Source organism: Quercus robur, chromosome 11 (genome assembly GCF_932294415.1).
Source record: "Quercus robur chromosome 11, dhQueRobu3.1, whole genome shotgun sequence".
NCBI classification, from domain to species: domain Eukaryota; kingdom Viridiplantae; phylum Streptophyta; class Magnoliopsida; order Fagales; family Fagaceae; genus Quercus; species Quercus robur.
In genome coordinates, this window is record NC_065544.1 from 17,111,312 (window position 1) to 17,133,533 (window position 22,222).

General features: G+C 33.0%; 1 protein-coding gene and 1 pseudogene across 4 annotated transcripts; one reads left to right on the forward strand and one right to left on the reverse strand.

Moving 5' to 3' along the window:
• The first annotated feature begins 6,861 nt into the window (after positions 1-6,861).
• On the forward strand, positions 6,862-14,353 carry LOC126704564 (glycine cleavage system H protein 2, mitochondrial-like). Of its 4 annotated transcripts, XR_007648224.1 has the most exons (5): positions 6,862-7,009; positions 8,685-8,948; positions 9,903-10,024; positions 12,515-12,766; positions 13,699-14,353. XR_007648224.1 is itself a non-coding variant. In XM_050403558.1 (3 exons), the coding sequence occupies exons 1-3, from the start codon at positions 6,968-6,970 to the stop codon at positions 13,705-13,707; spliced, it is 303 nt and encodes a 100-aa protein (XP_050259515.1). In that variant the 5' UTR covers positions 6,862-6,967; the 3' UTR covers positions 13,708-14,353. The 4 variants fall into 4 exon arrangements, 3 of the variants coding, with proteins under 3 accessions (XP_050259515.1, XP_050259516.1, XP_050259514.1); XM_050403558.1 differs by lacking the exons at positions 8,685-8,948; positions 9,903-10,024; XM_050403559.1 differs by lacking the exons at positions 8,685-8,948; positions 9,903-10,024 and having other exon boundaries at positions 13,713-14,353.
• Positions 14,354-15,245: 892 nt separating this feature from the next.
• On the reverse strand, positions 15,246-21,961 carry LOC126704777 ((-)-germacrene D synthase-like; annotated as a pseudogene).
• Positions 21,962-22,222: the final 261 nt, after the last annotated feature.

A 22,222-nucleotide genomic window follows, 5' to 3' on the forward strand; every position in this document is an offset into this window, starting at 1 on the left:
AAATATATATAGATGAAAAAGTATGTGAAAATATATGTAATATTATTTAAAAACTGAAAACATATATTTAGACACGTACCAAATGAACCGTAATTTCTGAAAAATTATCAATTCCCTAGTTTCATTTATTTCATAAGTCAAACATTAATACTTCGTGTTAAAACATAAAACATTTAAATAATAAGTGTTTGTGGAGTGTGGAGATAAGATAGAGGTTCAACTCTCTTATTTAAGAGAGTTTCACACATATATATACTTAGAATACACTTAGATTATATTAGTGTAAAATTTTTATTTTGTTTAAAAAAATAAAGAAAAATAAAGAAAGACAGGACACTGCACAAAATTAATGCTTATTACAATATAGTAGGACTTACCGATAACTTATACCAACGATCTGTCAAAATCGTAAGGGATTCTGCGATACTTATCCCACAATCTTTGATGTTTTTAGGATTGCCTAGCAATGATTTGAATTCTTCGTTACTAGGAACACTTCCAAGTAAATTCTGCAAAGTCAATAGAAAATGATAAGACAAATGCTAGATAGGTACACAAGGAAAGAGGACAGGTAGGAATAGAATTTTGATGGAAGCATACTCGTGTTTCTTTAGACTTTCCTCTTTTCTTTTCTTTTTCGAGTCTGGATTGTCCTCTAATAAGCTGCTATAGGCACTTTCAAACATTCCTTTCAGATCGCCATCAGCATTCAGGGCATACTTGTGTAGAAAAAGTGCTATGAACTTTAAAAACCTGAAATATTTTACAGATTTTATTATTATGAGTGGTATATGAGCGTGTATAGGCAAAAAGCAATTTACCAATCATAGTTACCTCATTAAAAAATTGATGCAATTTGCACAACTATTCTCCGCTAACTTTGTAGATGTGCTGCAGACGTTGTCATCTTTGAATATCCCCTCCAATTTTCTGTATTTGAATTGATCTTGTCGAAACTTTGATTCCACTGTCTGCAATATGGAAGAACACTAATACTCACTCTTCCAACGGTGAATGACAGGGTCAATTTTGTTTAGTGGAGTTCCACTGGTGGTTGACTGGATTGTTCATTTATATTCTGTCAATGACATTTTGCTAGAGCTGATCTAATTAATGTAGGATATGACAAAAATAACAGATGAGTATGCTTCGTGGAAGGTTTTAAGTTTGATAGAAGAAGAAATTAATAGAAGACTTCTGGAATAATAAATAATAGGATGCATTTGGCATGATATGGTTTGATGCTTCTCATAGGGCCAAGGTGGACCAATCATATGCTAGATGAGAAATTGCCATGCAAAATGAGTTGGCCATATGAACAAGAACACCGTAAGACTTTTCAGTAAAGTGCATTCAGTGCAATTTGTCCGCATAACATCACATTATTGATTTTTGGCTTAAATCTAGACCCATAATTTGAGCTTCAATAGTCAATAGGATGATCTTACAAGAATTTGGTCCTTGATCATGGTCACAAGACTTGAAATGGCTTCACTTTTATCAGCCTTCATACCTGTCATATAGATATAGATAAGAGTTTGAATCAATACAACCTCGATCTCAAGGAATTCATATGCCAAAATGCATAGATATAGATAGAGTCTACTTCTTGCTTTTACCATCTGTCATATAAGTTTAAAGTTCAAACACCCGGTGAAGGAAGATTAATGAAGCAAACCATAATAAACTCAATTCTGTTTGTTTTCTATAGTAACTTGTTACATAGCTCTGTTCATCTAATTTTGTCATTTTCCTAGTAGGCCATTTTAGGTTAAAAACATTACTTAAATGTGATTGCATCTTTCCTCACTTCAAAGAGGATGTTTTACATGGCACACACACATCACAAAGTATCACCAAGAGATGAACTACCATACCTATAAGGGAAAGAAATAATCTGCAAATTTTCAAGAAATGCTCTGTTGCCAAATCATCATTCTCCAAGATGCAAAGCTTCAAAGTAGCTCTCCGTTTGCTGAGTAGATCTCCTCCATACTTCTCACTAATATATTAATATACAATTATCAATTAATTAGTAAAAGAAAACAAATGCTTTTTATTAAAGAATATCTCATAACTCAATCTGATGGATTTAACACCTTATTAATTTTGTTCTTCCAACAGTGGGTACATTTATCTATTTACTAGGAAGGTATTCTTCAAGAGACCATATATATTACAAAATACTTTTGATACACATAAATCTACAAATATTGAATCATGTTTTTTACAATTAATTATGAGAAGACTTACTTGTGTTGATCCCAAACATCTATTCCCTCACAAATCATAAGTAAGAACAATCTCATCCACAAATCTGGGAAGAAATACTTCAACTTTTTCCCAACTTCCTCTTCAGTTCTCTGTAACAATATAAACAAATTGCAGTGCATAGTATTTATAAAGTGATAAACACACATAAAAAAATGATAAAAAAATATTTTTACTAAAAATAGTCTAAGTATAGATAATTCTTTTATGATTATTCCATTCTATTCTCTTATGAACTCCCAAATGAAGCCTTATTACAAAGGGTAATAATCAACTAATATTCATTTAATAATAATAATAAAAATAAAAAAGATACATAGATATATAAGAGTACATACACATTGCCCATCATCATTAATGTGTACTATGACATTCCGAGAGTAATAAATCTGGCTTGATGCAGTATTTGGGTATTTTCTGTACTCGTACACATTCTTATATTCTTGATATTTCTCAACTTTTGTTGCTATGTAATTTACTTCACTCTTTGGGTCACCTTTGTCCACGTACACCACCTTATATTCTTGATCTTTCTTCTTGAGTCTTTTCGCTTTCTGAACTTCTTCATCTCTATATTGATCATCATAGTTAGTTCTCCATTTTGACGATTTTTTCTCAGAATTTAGCAACCGAAGTAATGATACTGGTAATTGCAATCTCTCTTTAGACGTCAACAATATCGGATGATTTCTCAAATGAATAAGCTTGGACCTTTAAAAAGTAAAAGGTAAAAATAATCAGAAAAAAAATTGGCTTAAACATTGAAAACATATTTTTATGCACATGAGAAAAACTATTTGTTTCAACATAAAATATTTCCCTTCAAAAAAAGTTTTCAACAAAAATTTTATGAGAAAAATAAGTTATTTACTTATTTTCAAGTGGAAGAAGAGTTTTAATTAGTTGATTTTGTTTGGTTGAAATATCTAACAGCATGAAGATAAAAGATCACTATCTAAAAAAAATGCATTACCATTTTCTAAGATTTTATTGGTGTTTTCAAGTAATCCTAAAAATGTTTTTGTTGACTATGATTTTCAGTCTATTAAATATTGAAAAATAAGAAAACTATTTTCAAGAAAATACTTTATACAAAGCCAAACGAATTTGAATGTAAATGAGTACTTACATTGGCATTGTTTTCATATGAGAGTAGAAATCGATCAACTCCTTATTGTTAGGATCATTTCCCAATAAGCCTTCTAATTAATAGATTTTGTAATTGACCCCTTAGCTTACTCACTCCAAGTTCATTTGAGATTCTCATCAATTTGGCACGTCCATTTACAATGGCAATGTCCTGAATCTTTAGTAGTTCTCCAGTACTATATGCTTGATTCACCAATTGATTAACAGCAGCCATAATGTCCCTTCAAATATGAAATTAAAAAAAAGTGATCAAATAAATCATTAGATCATATGATAATTTTACAAAGATCATGAAAATAAATTAAAAGCTATTTTCATACCTTACAATAATCTTATACTTATCATCCAATTGATAACAAGACCAAATCCTAGTATTTTTCTTTTTAAATTGGTCTAACGTGGAATCTATTTTCTCCATCACTAGCCAAACTTTGGGATTACTTATAACCATGAGGGGAGAAACAAATTCACCACTTCTAAGTCCTTGGAGAAGGCTTTTGCTCATTTGAGCTTTTTCACTATTATCAAATCGAATAAATGATACACAAGCACCACTCAAGGAGCCATGACAAACGTCTCCACCAGAGTTTGAAATTTCGTACTCAAGTGCTGCTCTTCCTTTTTCCTGTAGTAAATAGAGAAGAATCCCAACTTTCAAGTTAAAATATAAAGCAAAGCAACAATTTAGAGAGATGTAGTGAATACAAGATAAGTTAATCAATTATCAATATGCATTTAAAGAATGATTTATTATGATTTTTTTAGATATGCATTTTGGTTTAATTAGTATGATTAGAAATATAGATCAATATGATGGACAGTCATATAAAAGTGGTCTAAATTTGAGTTACAAACATGTACGCGCATTTCTAAAAAAAAACTTTACCAAGATGAAGAAAAAACTACTATTTCATTTCAGGATTTTGATGTATAGTAAGAATGAAAGTAAAATCACACACATGCATAAAATAATTGTAATTTAAGAATAAGAAAAAAGTGGGGGGACTGTGAAAATGTCAACTATAAAATTTAAGATAATTCTCAAAGTTTCCAAAAAAACAAAGTTAGTATTTTTTTTAGTACTTTTGTAATTTATTTGTATATGCTAGCAGTTATTGAAGCATCAGTTACGTTAACTGTAATAGGAAAATCAAAATCAATCATATCAGCAGGTAGTTACAATATATGAAATCTACCTAAATAAATACTATAGAAAGTTTACTTTTATATATTTATGCACATATTTGTATGTTTTGTGTAATATTTGGATCCGGGATGTTTATACATATATGCTTGTGCGTATAAATTTTTTTTTTTGAGAAGATTCTGCATATAATTTGGATATGGGATTTTTCTTAAATCTTTCAATCTATTTTTTCTTTATGTGACAAATTGTATAGCTTAATTTTTTTTTTCCTTTTTGAGGATAATAGGATTTGAAACCATGTTCGTAAGACAACATATGTAATAGCTAGATTTGCTAAAGATGTAAACGATGTCCACGTATATAGCATGTATTTTTTATAAAGTCTATGGAAGGGTTTGGCTGATTGGAATTTCTCTATGATTTTAAACATGTATTTTAAGGGTTTTAACTTTTAATCGGTAACATTCTTCCATGAATATAAATAAAAGGTTAAGAATAAAAAACTTTAAATATCGGTTTCTAAATATGATGGATTGTTTACAAACTTATGCTATAATTAAACACTGATCTAGTAAAAATTAAAAACTTTTCTCTTTTATGCAATAGATGTAATACATTAATTTCTTTACCGATATTGAGTATATACTTTAGACTTCTTTACACAGGTCTAGAAGAGTGGCTCTAGAAGACTAGACCTGTGCTTCTCAAAAAAAAAAAAAAAAAAAAAAAAAATTGTTTGTAATTAATGGAGCATAAAAATAAATCTTACCACGTTGGGTTCTGTCAATGAGCTTTTTGGTAAACCTGTATGTCAAGAAAAAAAAAGAAAAAAAAGATTCAAGTTTTTACACCATAAAGCAAGAATAATTGAAAAGAAATAAAATAGTGATAGAAGCATGGAAGATGAGTCTGAGCTTACTGGAAAATCCGGCTGACAAAGTTATCGAACACTTCGGCAATGGTGGAAATTCATTATTCTTATTTTCATCACTTTGTAGTCTCATGCTTGGGGTTGGAGAGCTTGAATTATTATTTTTTTTGAGAAATGGAGAGCTTGATGTAGAATCCTCTTTTTGGGAACTCGAAACATTTTTAAATAGTGAGACATATAATTGACCCCTCATTTTGGGTGCTGCTTTGCATTTGTTTGAGAAGAGAGCCTGGAACTAGAAAGAATCATAGATGGGTTACTTTACAATAGGTGGGTTTTAGTCTTCGGACATTTTTATTTTGATAAACTTCCCCATGAACGTCGTTGCTAGCATGGTACCTTTTATTTTTTTAATATAAAAAAATCCTTTGGCTCTTACTTACAGTTGGACGTGGAGCCCATGTTTCTAATGTTGGACGTGGACAGTGGACCCCATGTTTGATTCTGTTCTTAAAGGTTAAAACGACGGTATTTTGGTTTTTTTGTTTTTTTTTTTTTTCATTTCCGTGCTTATGTTTTATCAAGACTGAAGATTAACGACGCCTTTCCTGTTCCAAATTTCCAATTTTTTTTTGCAACTTGTCAATGAATTTTATTTTTTATTTTTTATTTTCTTTGCGTGTTTAAGTCAAAAAGTGGTTAATATTACTGTTAGATGATTTTGTTTTTATTAGGGTTCCTGGGATTATTTTATTTCATTGACCGTTTACTTCAATCAGCTTTATTTATTTATTTTTATTTTTATTTTTTAGTATTACAGAACACACAACCGCCTCCAAAATTCTTCTCTCCTAACCCCACCAAGTATTTTATTATAAGAGAAACAAAAAATATTTGAGGTATTGTGCATAACATCATCCATCAGCCATTCAAAATAGTAAGTTAGGAACGTTTTCAAAGAATTAAGGAAACTAACATCTCGAGTTTTAAAAACTCGAGATTCATATTATAACTCGAGTCCAAAAGACTCGTTTTGGGAGTGTGAAATGCCACATAGATCTCGAGTCTTTAAAACTCGATTTCCATGCAAAAAAATTTCACCTATAGTGGCGTTTTCCTGCAAAAATTTTATTAAAGTACAGGTTTGGGGGGTCCTATAGTGGCGTTTTTAAGCCATATAGTGACATTTTATAGACCTATAGCGGCGTTTTTACTCAATTAATGGAAATAGAGTGTTTAAAACTCGATTTTCAGCCTGATTTTTTTATTTATCCACTTACAAATCGAGACTTTAAAACTCGAGTTTTATCTTGGAACTCGAGTTTTAGACACTCGAGATGCTAGTTTTCAAAATTGTTTTGAAACTTGACAATTAACTAAATTTTTTAATATTTATTGTTATTTAGAAAAAAAATTCAAAATATTTAGTGTTGCATGTTTCTGTTGACTCTTGAGGGAGAGAGAAACAGAAAAATACAGGTTTCTTTTTTCTTTTCTTTTGGTTCAGACTTCAAAGTTTTCATTCAAACATGGCTTCAGGATCTCTGTGTTCCACCGAGGCTCTGCTTCTGGTATTTATCGGACTTTGCTTTGATGGGTTGTTCTTTATTTGCCTTTTATATATAAATCAGAAAGACTCAGATGTGGATTTGGATCTTTCATTTATATTTTTGTATTAGTTGCTTGAAATGGTTGATCTATGATTCTTTGATCAGGATATTGGTTTTTGAAATGGTTTTTTTTTTTTTTCGTGCGTCACTGGTATCATATTTATTTACCAAATTTTGATTTTTATTAGTGCTGAGGTCAGTGGGTTCTTGAATCTGGATATTCATATATCAATATATTGTCTCTCTGTGTGAGGTCAGTTCATGTTGTGCTGGAATTGTGATTAATGTTAGGCCAATTAGTACCATAGATCATCTAAACTCTTAAGAACCAGTGGGTTCTTTTCATTGTGATATTCTTATTATTGTGAATTCTACTCAGGTTGAACAGTCTGCTTACAATATAGTTCATCTCAATTCATCATTTGCACGCACGAGTGTTTGGATAAAGTTATGTAAAGACAATAGGCTGTTATTTTTTAAGTGTTCATACTCTGATTTCAAGGACCTCTCCATCTCAATTCAACTATTTACTTATATGAAAAAGCAGCTTATTTACTACTATTATTTATGATGCTCCAACAGTATGTGAGGGTGTCAAGAGTATTGTAAAAAAAAAAAATGTAAAAGGGTTTTGAATGCTTCTGCAAGCATAACAAGCAACATTCTTCATTTGTCAGTGCATTACTCAGCTCTCTCTCTCTCTCAATTTTTTTATTGGAGTTTTTTTTTCTCATAAAGTTCTCCAATCAAATTTCTAATCGATATATCCATATAGAATAGAGATAGTTCTCCCATATAAATGATAATCTAGTTCATTGATTTTGTAGCATTCTGCAATATCTTTTCATTTCTAGTTACAGATAGACGTGGCAAAACGGGGGGGTCGGGTCGGGTTCGGGTCGGGTCAATCGGGTTTGCGGGTCAAAACGGGTCATTTTTAAAACGGGTCAATCGGGTTGCGGGTCAAACGGGTCGCGGGTTGAGTCGGGGTCGTGAGTCGGGTCGAGTTGACCCATATTTTTCAAACAATTTTTTTTTTTTTTTTTGGAAATAGATGCAATCTGTCAATTGTTTATGAGTTCCTTAATTGTGATTAGATTCTCACTAGTGATATTGTTACCAATTACCACTAAACACTTGAATTGATACCCAAATTTGGTGCAACTCCTGTTCCAGCTTTCTAGAAACTAATCTTGGTATAATTTTCAATCTATTTAAAGTAGGAAGAGAAAATAAAGGTAGCAAGTAAAAAATAACAAACTATAATAGAGTACATAACATATTAAGTAAAAAAGAATAAGTAAATATTTTATAAAAATTACACCTCAATCTAAATCTACTCAACATTGGTAAACGTGGCAAAACGTGCGGGTCGGGTTCGGGTTCGGGTCGGGTCAAAACGGGTCACGGGTCAAAACGGGTCATTTTTAAACGGGTCAATCGGGTTACGGGTCAAACGAGTTGCAGGTCAAACGGGTCGGGTCAAAACGGGTCTGACCCGTTTTGCCATGTCTAGTTACAGAATCACTTTATTTAATATTAATTTTGGGAATTGTTGATATCATGTCTTTGTTGGATTCTTTGAAAATTGACCTACCTATTGTGCTTATACTTTTCTTCTGCATTATACGTGCAGTTGTGAAGGATCTTAAGTATCTTGACTCTCATGAGTGGATTAACGTTGAGGGGAATTCTGATACTTTTGGCATAACCAACCATGCTCAGGATTATTTAAGTGATGTTGTCTATTAAATTACTAGAAATGGGGGCTCCTGTATCACAGGGCAGCAGCTTTGGTGTGGTTGAAAGTGTCAATACTACTAGATATTTTCATATTTATTGTCCCATTTTTTGGGAAGTGGTTGAAGTAAACTAAGAGCTCAATGACTTCCTGGGTCTGGTGAGTCTCCTTTTCTAATTTGAGTTTCAGTGCCTTATGTTATGTAGGTTTTTTTTTTTTTTTTTTTTTTTTTTTTTTGTGGGAGGGGGGGGGGGGGGGGGGGGGGGGGAAGGGGGGGGTGTCTGGATCCACAAGTAAATTTATAGAATGGAACTGGAGAGAAAAGATAACCATATTTTCTTTTTCATTGTTGACTGAAACTGAATGTCTCTATATTGCCAATCATCTAGAAGCTACACTAGAGTTTCAGTACATTGCCAACCAATCTGAACTTGCTTTTGCATTTGTTAAGTATGTGATTCCTGATGTTATGTTCGTTTATTTTACATGAGAATCCATGCACAAGTGCTCTTGAGCCTCTTTTTTTTCTTTCCCAATCAAAGTTTGTAGAGTCAGTCAACAAGCTTTACTTACCACATTAAGCTGACTCTCTCATCTTTTATTCTTTTGGAGGTTCTTCTTTTCTTCGCATGTGTTGAAACATTGAAACAAGGCCGCTTTCTGATAGCCTGTTATTTCCTTTCCTACGCCTCCTTGTCTCTCTCTCTCTCCAATCTAAGTAGCTCAATCCAACACCTATCTTTTTTTTAATCTAAACCCTCCGCCTATCTATAGCCTTCCCATTAAGGGGAAGAGGTGCCACTGGGGTGCAAATGCTTGTGGCAGGTCAAACCAGCACTAGTTTTCTCCATGCTTGTGCTAGGTACCACTGCCCCTAAAACAATAATAATGTTACAATTAAGTTTTCTGCCTTTCAATTCTAGTTTTCTCAATTGTTCCTGTGATAAATTACTTGCAGTTAAAGGCATAATATTATGGGTTTTATTATGCAATTGGGTTCAGCTTGATGGTTTTGTATTAGGGTTTCTGGGGTTAATTTATTTCATTGCCTGTTTAGTTTAATTGGCTTTATTTTTTATGACTCTTTTTGATTTTGGGATTTTTGAATTTTAGGGTTTTATTGGAGGAATTGCGATTGCCATCATTAGGAGTGGATCTTAGCAAGCCTCTGTACGTTTGTGTTTCTGTGTACAAGGGCATTTCCGCGGCCAAAATGGCCAAATGGCCATAAAATTGTAAGTATATAGTTAGTAGACCCAGTTTGTAAACATTACAATTTACTAGCATCTCGAGTCTTAAAGACTCGATTTTCATGCTCTAATTACATCCTATGTGGCATATTTTTCCACGTGGACACATAGAAATCGAGTCTCTACCCCTATAAATAGGACCAACTCAGACCAAACACCAGAGCATCAGAGGAAAAACCCAGAGAAAAAAAAAAAAAAAAAAAGAAAACCAGAAAAAGAAAGAGAGAGAAGATCGAGATCGGAGACCAGGTGTGTGTGGCATGACCAGAAACTGACCAATGACCCAGGCTTGCGCGAGACCCAGGCGGCCTGGGGCTCGCGCTGGCCAGGGGCTCGCGCTGGCCTGGGGCTCGCGCGAGCCTGGGTCGCGTGCGGCCTGGGGCTCGCGCGAGCCTGGGTCGCGTGCGGCCTGGGGCTCGCGCGAGCCTGGGTCGCGTGCGGCCTAAGGCTCGTGCGAGCCCCAGGCCGCGCGCGACGCTGGCCGGCGTGAGCCCCAGGCCGCGCTGGTGAGGTTCTCTCTTTCTCTCCCTCTGATCTGATCTGAGTAGCGGTGAGTTTCTCTTTCTCTCCCTCTGATCTGATCTGATCTGCGTAGCAGTGAAGTTTCTTAAATTTGTTTTGGGTATTTCGGCATGTACAGACTTAGAATTTTTTTAAAAAATTTTGGGTTAGAAATCGAGTCTTAGAGACTCGATTTCCAGGTGGACACCCACATGGAAAAAATGCCACATCAGAACTGATCCAAGCATACAAATCGAGCCTCAAAGACTCGATTTATAGTCCCAAAATCAAGTCTTTAAGACTCGAGATGCTAGTAAGTTATAATGTTTATAAACTGGGTCTACTAACTATATACTTACGATTTTATGGCCATTTGGCCATTTTGGCCCATTTCCGCTTATATCATCTATTCCATCAAATTGAGTGATATACTACCATCCTGCAATGCACCAACATCAACATTAACCCAATGCCATATCAATTAGAAAAGCTGAGATTTGGATTTGGATCTCTCATATATGTATTAGTTAGTTAAAATGGTTGATCTATGATTCTTTGATCAGAATATTTCGTCTTTGGAAATTGGGTTGGTTTGTTTTTGTCATTGGCATCATATTTACCATGTTTTTTTTTCAATTACTGCTGAGGTCAATGGGTTCTTGAATTTGGGCATTCATAAATCAATATACTCTGTGTATGTGAAAGCTATACTTTTTATAGTGTTGTCAGTTTCTTGTTGTGCTGGAATTGTGATTAATCTTAGGTCGATTATTCCTATAATTTTTTTTTTCTTTTTAATGAAAAATGTGACCTAAGCCATTGTCTGTCACATATAATTTGTTGAAAATTCAAACCCAAGTGTGATAGTTTGGAGGTAGTTGCTGTCAGTATGGACAATGATCTGTTGCTATAGTGGTGGAAAGTGTGGTGCATATTTTTTTAATTAAATCATATGAAATATAGGACGTGTGATATCTCAAATGTAATATGATTGTTGAACACACTAATACCATGATTATTATTTGACTTATTGAACACGCTTCTTTGAGATTTAAATTTGTCATGGGACTACTTATCAAAAAAAAAAAAATGTCATGGGACTAAGATACTAGTGGCTCATTTTTTAAGAGAATTTCTAAGAACAAAGAAGGAATTGTATAGATGTGAAAGGGTTTTAAATGCTTCTGAAGCTTAACACGCCAAATTCTTAATTTGTCAGTGCATTGCTCATCTCTCTCTCTCTCTCAATGCTTTTATTGGAGTTCTGATTTCTCATAGGAAGTTATCTGGTTAAATTTCTAATTGATATATCCATATGGAATAAAGATGGTTCTCCAATACAAATGATAATCTAGTTCATTGATTTTGTAGTATGCAGCAATATCTTTTCGTTTCTAGATATAGAATCACTTAAGGGGAAGAAGCTTTACTATAGTGGAGTGGTGTTGTGTGTGTCGGTGTAGTGGAGAGGCAGTGGATCACTTGTTGGTTCACTACAAGGTTGCGTACCAATTGTGGAGTTTTGCTTTGAGATCTTTTTGTGTCTTTTGTTTTACCTGAGAGAGTGGTTGACCTTTTGTTTGGGTGGTGTAATTGGTTGGGGAAGTACTCCTCGGGTATTAGGAACTTGGTGCCATTATGCTTGATGTGAACAATCTGGAGGAACAAAACAGGCGTACGCTTGAGGATTTGGAGAGTATGGGGGACAAGCTCATTGCCTCATTTATAGACACTTTGTTTGATTGGTCTCATGCTTAGGGATTCACATCTAGTGATTCCATTCCAATGTTTTTAGAGTCTCTTTCTTGATGTACATAGCTTCTGTTTTTTTGGCATAATTATTTTGGCTACTTTATGCTTTCTTTTTTTAAATAAAGTATTCTCGTCTATCAAAAAACTAAATGTTGAGATGGGATCTTTATTGGTTTATTAGAAAATTGATCTGCTTTCTCCATGTTACATGTGGTTGTGAAGGATCTTAAGTACCATGACTCTCATGAGTGGGCGAAAGTTGAGGGGAATTCTGCTACTGTTGGTATAACCGACCATGCTCAGGATCATTTAGGTGATGTTGTCTACATTGAATTACCGGAAGTGGGAGCTCCAGTATCACAGGGCGACAGCTTTGGTGTGATTGAAAGTGTCAAGGCTACTAATGATATTAATTCTCCCATTTCAGGGAAAGTGGTTGAAGTAAACGAAGAGCTCAATGACTCCCCTGGTCTGGTAAGTCTCCTTTTCTAATTTGAGTTTCAGTGCTGTATGTTTTTTCTTTTTTTTGTTTGTCTTTTTTGTTTTGTTTTGCTTCTTTTTTTTTTTCTTTTTTTTTTTTTTGGGTGTATTGGGTCTGGATCAACAAGTAAAGTCATAGATTGGAACAGGAGAGAAATGATAACTGTATTTTCTTTCTCATGGTTGACTGAAACTGAATGTCTCATAATTGAATTTTGTGCTAATGCACTTAAGATTTTGGGGGAGGAGTGGTTATGAACTGATTTGAACCATCTCCAATCTTCATCTTTTGACATCAATGCATAAACAAAACATGTCAGAGGCTCAAATTTTGTCTCTGTTTATTTAAATGCTCTGAATTCAGAGAGGTCTGACTATGAACAAATTTTGCCTCCTGAATTGTGTGCTAGCTATTATAGCTGGGTATATTTTACCATTTCTCTTTGTTCTTTTCATCTTGCCCTGCATGTTTTGTCCCCATATCGCTTTTTGTCTGGTGTTGCATGGTTCTTCTTTCCTTTTGGGTAGGGCTTCTAAGTCAAGTTTCCTTCTTCTTCCTTAATTTTTTTTTTGTTACCTTAAATGGCCTATAGTTAAATATAGTTCCTTCTAGTATGCAAGTTGTTAGGCAATGTCCCTAGTAGCTAATATTTGGAACACAATCAAGAGAAGAATAGACCATAAGGGAAACTCTCATGCTACTAAACTTATTGAGCTTAAGGTTGATGCTGGTAGTCATCTGAATAAATTTATGTCTCTGAAAATGTTGGTTAACCACCTTCATTGTGTTAAAAAATTCATTCACAATTCCAGTTTCCTTTAATTGGTGAAGTTTGACATATTTTCTGCCATCGAGAATATGTTTCTTCCTTCATTTCTTTTATGCTTATTTCCGATGTATCTGTCTTGATGTGGATTAACTCAAGCCCATTTGACAAAGGATGGATAATTAAGGTTGAGGTGAGTGATAGTGGTGAATTGAAGAGGTTGATGGATGCAGATAAGTACACCAAGTTCTGTGAAGAAGAAGAAGATGATATTCACTGAGTGACTATGGCCACGAAGAACTTTGAGCAATTTTCATGTAGGGGTTGTTCATGGATAATCACGATAAATTACACAATCCTCGAAGTGTGTGGTGCACATATCTTTCTTTCTATTTTCATCCAAACATGTGCTTCCACTGTTCTTCTTTTGTTACCTAAGAGCTATAAATTTAGTGGATATCCTAAGCAAATAATCATTCTGGGTTTTAGTTTCATCTATTGGTGTTGTTTAGGCAGGTTTGTGGTTTGAGAACCATTTTCATAATATTCGTTTGAGTCGAATACTTATTTAAGATATGGGATCTTATTTACTTTCACTTGTTAGTTACATGAAAATCAGAGGGTGGATTTCAAGGGATGCTAAAGAAATTTATATTCTTTGGAATTAAATCATTATGGCTAAATATCATCGTTCACTAATTGCAACCTGTATTTCCATTTTACTATCTTGTCAGTGGTATCATTCTCCCAAATTTGGTGTTAGGTTTTAATGACCAAATCACATTAATTTATTCAATTATTCCATTTCCATCTACTTCTTTTCCTAGGATATTTCACTTTATCATTGTGTCAAAGCAATGATTCTGAGTTTGAATCTTGTCTCTATTTTACCTCTCATTCAAAAATTAAAAATTTCACATATTAGGTCTTACTTAGTGAGGGAAGCTTATACCCACGTGTGAGGGAGTATTAAAACAATGATTTGTGATTAAATTCATACTTTTTATCAAGCTTTAGGGATTGGCGATACTCCCCATTTTAAGTATTAGTCCTTTTTTTTTTTTACTAGATTGCATATTCATATTGAGCTTAAAATAAAAGTAAATAAAAACAAAGCTAAAACTACAAACAAAAGTAAATATGGATATAAATATATGGACGAGAGAGCCTTGGTGCATTGAATAATCTCTTCACTATTAGAACACATGCACAAGTGGAAAGTAAAAGTAATGTAGAAAGGGAAATGCTAACGAATTCTAACGAATGTCCTTAAGGCATTCGTTAATAATCCATTTAAAGAAAGTTTTTATGGGAAAAGAAAAAAAAATTAATATTTTGACAGTTTTTCTCATTTTTCATAAAAGTGATGTCAAAATTTTCCTAAAATAGATTGTTAACTAATGTCCCAATGGCACTTGTTAGCATGACCCATGTAGAAATAATACTCATAAGTTAATCACTTATTGAAACTATTACTTTTTTAAAGTACCAACACATACATATATATTCCACGGAACACTTATTTAAAAGTTCAAAAGCATTGAGCTCCTAATTTTAAGAGTACTTTGGAGCTCACATAAATTTGTGATTCACTCTAGTCACACATTTGTTTTATTATTTTTGACTTGGTAGGACATCAAACCTTTATTTAAGGAACCAACTTAGTTATAATTTTGTAGTCATATTGAGACATTGCATCATTATCTTCAAATTGATACTGGATCAACAAGCATTAAAGTGACACACTCTACCATCATTCCTCCAAGTTTTGTGTATGCATATTCATCTTTGTAAAGTAGATCCATGACTCGTGCGAAATTGACAACATGTGTGAGGAAAGGTACTAGCACTTTAGTAGGTCTAATGCACTCTTTGTTTATATCCTTCCATGCATTCACAATTTGTTTCTGAAATTCGGCATGCACCTCTTGCTTTGAGACATTATATTGCTTCTTGTAGTATTAGATGCCTAAGGTAACGTGCTCTCTCTTTTGCTCAAACTGTAAAAAAAAATAAATTCCAAAATATATAATGTGTCATTTTTTCCGGGCCCAAATGGATTTGTGGTCCATTTGAAATGAATCCATTTCATATTTTAAATAGTATAAATTAAAGGTGTATCTAATAACATGTTATTTAAAATTTTAAAATACACTACACTCTATACACTATTAGATTCAATAAAGTAAAAATTGAACAATGAAATGAGTCCATGGACAAGGATCATATTCCTTGCAGTACCAAACTAATGTCTCATATGCCTTGTTGAAGTAAGGATACTGGGAGAAGAAAGAAGATAATTATTCTGACTGAATTTGTATATCCTCTATATTATATATAATTTCAGTACATGTGGCATTGACAAGACTGCATGTGAAGAATCTCTTAATTGGAATAAAATTTTGCAATGTATAGGGTTTCGCTGAGTCCCACATCACGCATATATTGGATTAATATGAGACTCATTAACAACTACAAAAAGCTTCAATTGTGATTAGACTAATCTTTTTAGAGTACAACACAAATGTGACTAACTTTTTTCCTCAAGTCAATAATTAATGTTCCATGATTTTAGTCACAATCAAGAGCTAACATGTGCTTAATAAGATCCACTAACAATATATGCTAAATAACATTTGTGATATCTGAGAGTATGATACACTAACATACCTCATTGGAAACAATGTCATCCATTAGCCTGTTTCTGATTGATGCTGCAGTAACAATCTTTGGCTCCTTGAAGACCCACTCCAACACTTCCTTGGTCACGATATCTCCCATGCCAACAAAAGATTTGGTGCTAAGCATGGGGTAACCACAGGATATTAGTGCATTACTCATATATTCCTCCATTGTGGCAATATATTTTTCTTTCAACCATATGGCTTCTTCAAAGTAGGCTTGAACAAGTTTTTTCATATAGTTACATTAAAACATAAAATATAATGACTATAAAATGAACACATATGGGGAAAAAGTGGTTTCAAGTGAATTAATAGTGTCATACCGCAACTTTTGCATGGTGAATGTATAATTTTCCTTCTTTGCACATCTTTTCCTCAATTTCTTCAAAAACATCCAAGACTGCTTTATAACACAACTTCATGTAATCTTTGAGTTGGTCTATGCAATTGATATACCACCTATAATTTAAACGTTGGAATGAAGTGTGTAATGTTGACATGGCACTGGATACATCTTTAAATTTAAAATATTTAGAATGAACCATGACATGAATCCATTTCAAATGAAGAGAATTATATAGGCTTTTACTAAACCTTTTAATTGCATCTGTGAAGAGCTCGAGTTCTTCATGTGTGCCATGTACGTCATATATGTCATCTATAATTGATGTCATGCAAATTGTTTTAGTTAGTATCCTTCTAGCAAGAGAGTATTGGGAATCAAAGTACACTCCCAATATCCAGAAGTATAACTCCACCACCTTGTCTTGTGCAAAAGACAAGTTTGTCCCAACATCTATACCTTTACACCGCCTAAATTATAATTTCAACAAAAATTGTCTAGTCAAATCATGTCTTATGAAAGTAATGATCATGAAATATATATAATAAAATACTCTCATATTTGCATATTTAGCTGCACTTTTATACTAACTAGCTTGTTACACCATGTATATGCATGGATACACTTAAAAATATACAATAAGATACATAATATAATTCCTATATATATATAATTTAAATACTATTGATAATCATTTTTATATTTTGTTAACTCTTTAAAAAATTGTATAAGGATATTATTAGGTATAAAATATAAATTGTCATTTTTTTTAATTATTGTGAAGCACTTTTTTTTTTTTATGATTTATTTATTCTAGACTCTTTGGTTTTTGTACTTAATAAGTCACTTGGATGAATGTTTATGATGTGGTCCCACATTTAATTATAAAATTAAGAAATAAAACTCTTTAATAATAAATAATTTAGGGCACATGACGCAAAATTGGAATTCTAATTTGGAATTCTAATTTGAGTTTTTTTTTTTTCATTTTCACTTATTATATATATATATATATATATAGGCGAAAAACACATTTTGGTCCCTACATTTTCAGCCGATTTCCGTTTTAGTCCCTAAGTTTTTTTTTTACCGCTTTTAGTCCCTCTCCTGAAAAACGCTTCCATTTTAGTCCTTGCCATTACATCAGAAACGGATATTGCAGACGTGGCAAACAGCAAAGTTAAATAATAATAAACTAATGTCCACGTGGCCTAAATTAATAATAAAAAATATTTTTTAATGCCACATCAGCATCTAAATTAAAAAAATTAATTTATTAATTTTAACTAAATAAAAAAAATTAAAAACAGAATTAAAAACTAAAAATCTTATGAATTGAGATCTAAGTGTGCCTTGAACAAGAACAACAAGAACACAAACCCAGAAATTATTTAAAAAAAAAAACTAATCAAAGCCAGCAATTCCAATCTCAAAGCCAACCCACAACCACCAAAATAAAATCCACAACAACCCAGGCCAAGAAAATCAACCCACAGCCACAAACCCACTAATCACTCGATTGTTGATAATACTAAATAAGAAGCTATTTCTAACATTTAAGGTTACGATCTATGGATGAGAGAGAGAGAGAGAGAGAAGAGAGAGGACCTGATGAGAGAGAGGGCCAAAGGAGGCGAGTTCTTTGTGGACGAGATCGCTGGTGGCGATGTGGGGGACGCCGAGGAGGGAAGAGAGGCGGCTGGCGTAGGTGCCTTTGCCGACGCCGGGGCAGCCGAGGAAAACCCACTAGACATTTCTGTCCTTTGGATCTTTGCGGCTTAGAGCAGTGGTGTTGTTGAAAGTGAAAGGAGAAGAAGGAGGATTGGTGGTCTCAGATGAAATGGCGGCTGAAGAAGAAGAAGAAGATATGAATCTTCTGAATTAGTGGGTTTGTGGCTGTGGGTTGATTTTCTTGGCCTGGGTTGTTGTGGGTTTTATTTTGGTGGTTGTGGGTTGGCTTTGAGATTGGAATTTCTGGCTTTGATTAGTTTTTTTTTTTTTTTTATAAATAATTTCTGGGTTTGTGTTCTTGGATCTGGGTTTGTGTTCTTGTTGTTCTTGTTGTTCTTGTTCAAGGCACACTTAAATCTCAATTCATAAGATTTTTAGTTTTTAATTCTGTTTTTAATTTTTTTTATTTAGTTAAAATTAATAAATTAATTTCTTTAATTTAGATGCTGATGTGGCATTAAAAAATATTTTTTATTATTAATTTAGGCCACGTGGACATTAGTTTATTATTATTTAACTTTGCTGTTTGCCACGTCTGCAATATCCATTTCTGATGTAACGGCAGAGACTAAAATGGAAGCGTTTTTCAGGAGAGGGACTAAAAGCGGTAAAAAAAAAAACTTAGGGACTAAAACATAAATCGGCTGAAAATGTAGGGACCAAAATGTGTTTTTCGCCATATATATATATATATATATATAGATTTGTGGCTGATTATAAGATGTCTTTGATTTATAGGTAATAAAGGCTTTACATACAAAGTGGGACCAAGCTAATTGTCATGCTAACTTAAGACCCAGATGTGAAGCACGAATGAAAGATTCAGCCCAAAGTAAAGATCCAGCCCAAGCGTGAATTCAAGAGAAGACCAAAAACAAAGAAAGAAAAAAAGAAAAAGAAACCCAAGATTCAATCCAATATGGATGAAGTGTGCAAGGAAACAAAACTCAAATCAAGCAATTCTTACATAGTCAACATGGTGGGCTTTAGGGTCCAAATCAATAATTGTATTGTTGTTGTGGGCCTCTTGATTTGTTCACCAAAACATCTACTTAGGAAGTACTTACTTTTGGGCCACGTTGGTTTTAATAATGAGCTTTTAGGTCTTAGCCATTCATGGGAATGTAAGAGTATCCACATCAGTGGAAAATTTTTTTCCATTTTGCACATCTAAAATATACTTTTTTTTATTTTATACACCTATTTTTGCAAAACACCCACATCAGTTTGTCTATTATATACATTTATTCAAATAAAATATTCATTTCTTTAATAGTGTCATCTCTCTCACAGACTCAACACAACCCACACACGGTCATCTCTCACAGACCCTAAACAACCCAAACAACCACACAGCCACCATCGGAACCCACACAACCCAAAGAACAACCTAACAGAAATAGCCCACCACAACAGAAAAATAACCAACAACCAACAGATCGGTAATGGGAAAAAATCAGAAATAAACCCAGCAACCAACAAATCAGCGATGGGGCTTGGTTCAGCGGCGTGGGTCGGCGAGAGAGTTGATCTGATGAAATGAGAGAGAGTGAGATGAGAAAGGAAATGAGAAAAAGAGAGTGAGGTGAGTCAAAGGTAGAGAGGAGAGAGAAAAAAAGAATAAAAAAATCATTTACACGGTGAATAGTAACCGTGCATATATGCACAGTTACTGTTCATTTACACAGCCATGGTGTATATTTACACATTTTTACAAAGACTAATGTTGGTGTTTTTTGGGTTAGAATATGCAAAATTGAGGACTTTTTGCATTTTACACATTTTTGCAACCACTGATATGGTTGCTCTAAGTATAAATAGAGGGAAATAAGAAATATTGGGAGCAGCTAGAGGAGAGCTGAAACGCAGGCTAGAAGAAAGCTGAAATAGAGGACCGTGAAGGCTAAAACGCAGTAGCTGCATGTGGCTGTTTTCTTCACCCTTTCTCTATTCTAGTACTGTAATTTTTCTCTTTCATTCTAGTTAGCAGTTTAATTGTCTAATTTAATGTTCAATATTTATTTTTTGTGTTTTATTTCAACTACCATGACTAGCTAAATTTTCAATTAAGGTTGAGGATGAAACCTTCTTAAAGATTATCAGTTTTATTTATGTGAGTTGATTTTTTCCAAAATAGTTGTTCTTTAATGATTTAAATTGTTCCTGCTTCATTACAATTAACTAAGATAGGATTCTTAATATGAGTTCAATCATGTTTTTCTCATGATTTTGGATTTATCTTAATTAATTGAATGCTTGATTTATTATTACTTGATTATAAAATTTGATATCTTTTGTGATTTGTTTAGTTATGGATACAATTGATGATTTGATTTTATACTTAGGAAGAGAAGAAGAGCATGCTTTAGATTTTTAAAATAATAATTTTAATGAGATATTTTCCATGATAGCAAGAATGATTTTTAGATTATCATGCAATAGTTGGAAAAAAATTAATGATCATAAATATATGCTGATATGATTTATAAGAGGGATTCCAAAACCTTAATTTCTTTCTCTAGATTGTTTAATCTCTTTACTACTTTTGTATTATATCTTTTTCTTTGTTTAATTATTTTCTTAGCTTTATTTAATTTCAAAACAATCAATTTTTATTAAACTAAATTAGGATTAATTTGGTTAAGATTTGATTAATTTTCCTACATTCATACAAGTCTCTATGGGTTTGACCTCGTTCTTGTCAAGCTATACTTCGGTATGGTTCAAACACTTGCGAGTACTTTAAAATTTCACAACAGAAAGCTTAATTACAACACCAACATAGTGAGATATAGCTAATGAACTTACCTTGAGATATGGCTAAGTTCCTTCTAGTGTTGTTTTTGCAACATGTTAAAATCCAATTTTGCCAAGTTTAGTAGAACTTCATTACGTGAAGCAATTTCTTGGTAGATAGAAAAGTAATGTCTTGCCTCTACCCTTGGCAAGGATTTTCGAATAGGCCGATTTAAAGCATGACTTACTTGTGTGGCAAAAGGAGGGCTTAAATTAATCACCATCGATTCGAGGTGAGTGGTAGTAAACTTAGGTGTTTCATCAAGCATATCTTCTCCATGAACCCTCATGTGAGTAGCTTCATACAAGCTTAACACTCTTTGCACATCTTTAATAAGAGATTCCTTGAAGTTTCCCCTATTGTCCTTGAATTTATTGAAGACATCTACTTTACCACCCTACACAAGACGTGCACTAACCATTAGTAGATGATATAAAACATGTTTTATGTTTTTGAAAGCGAAGAGTTCAATTAAACACTTGGCTTCATTTATCAACTAATAACAGTTTTAGGATTTTTTTTTTCTAAGGGGGCCAGTAAGAAAATGAATCTTAGGTTAGAGATATATAAATTTTACAGTATATGTGGTTTTCTTATTACAAATTTTTCCATAGGATGTACTAGCAAGAGAATAAGAGATAAACTACAAGTTCATTAAGCATATTGTTTTTTAATACAATGACTATACTGATTATTGTTACTAAAAATTAAATTAATCATATTAGTTTAGGACAATTATATGTTTACATTGTACTAGCAATGTAAGATTTACATTATAGATTAAATAAATGTGTACAATTTTGTACACATTTGCAAGAAGTGTACAATATTATACACATTTGCATAAAAGTGTACAATGTTATACATATTTGTTTAGAGGCAATGTAAATTTTACATTGATAATACAATGTAAATTAATAATTTTCCATTAGTTTATTTTAAATTTGTTAATATTTAAATGAGTTTTTTCTAAGTTTTAAGATGAACAAATTTCTACATTTATTGTTGGCTTACTATTTTTTATCCTCCAGATTTTAGATAAAATTGATTTGTTGTGGGAATTTTTATTTTGCGTTTAAAAAGACCAAGATATTATTAAGAGGATTATATAATTTAAGCTTATTTCAG

What these genes read in the sequence shown, in the direction of transcription:
- LOC126704564 (XM_050403557.1), top strand. Translation starts at nt 6,968, where the DNA reads ATGGCTTCAGGATCTCTGTGTTCCACCGAGGCTCTGCTTCTG. An exon ending in CCACCGAGGCTCTGCTTCTG is followed by an intron (nt 7,010 to 12,514) that starts GTATTTATCGGA and finishes GTGGTTGTGAAG; the next exon opens with GATCTTAAGTACCATGACTC. An exon ending in TCAATGACTCCCCTGGTCTG is followed by an intron (nt 12,767 to 13,726) that starts GTAAGTCTCCTT and finishes TGGATAATTAAG; the next exon opens with GTTGAGGTGAGTGATAGTGG.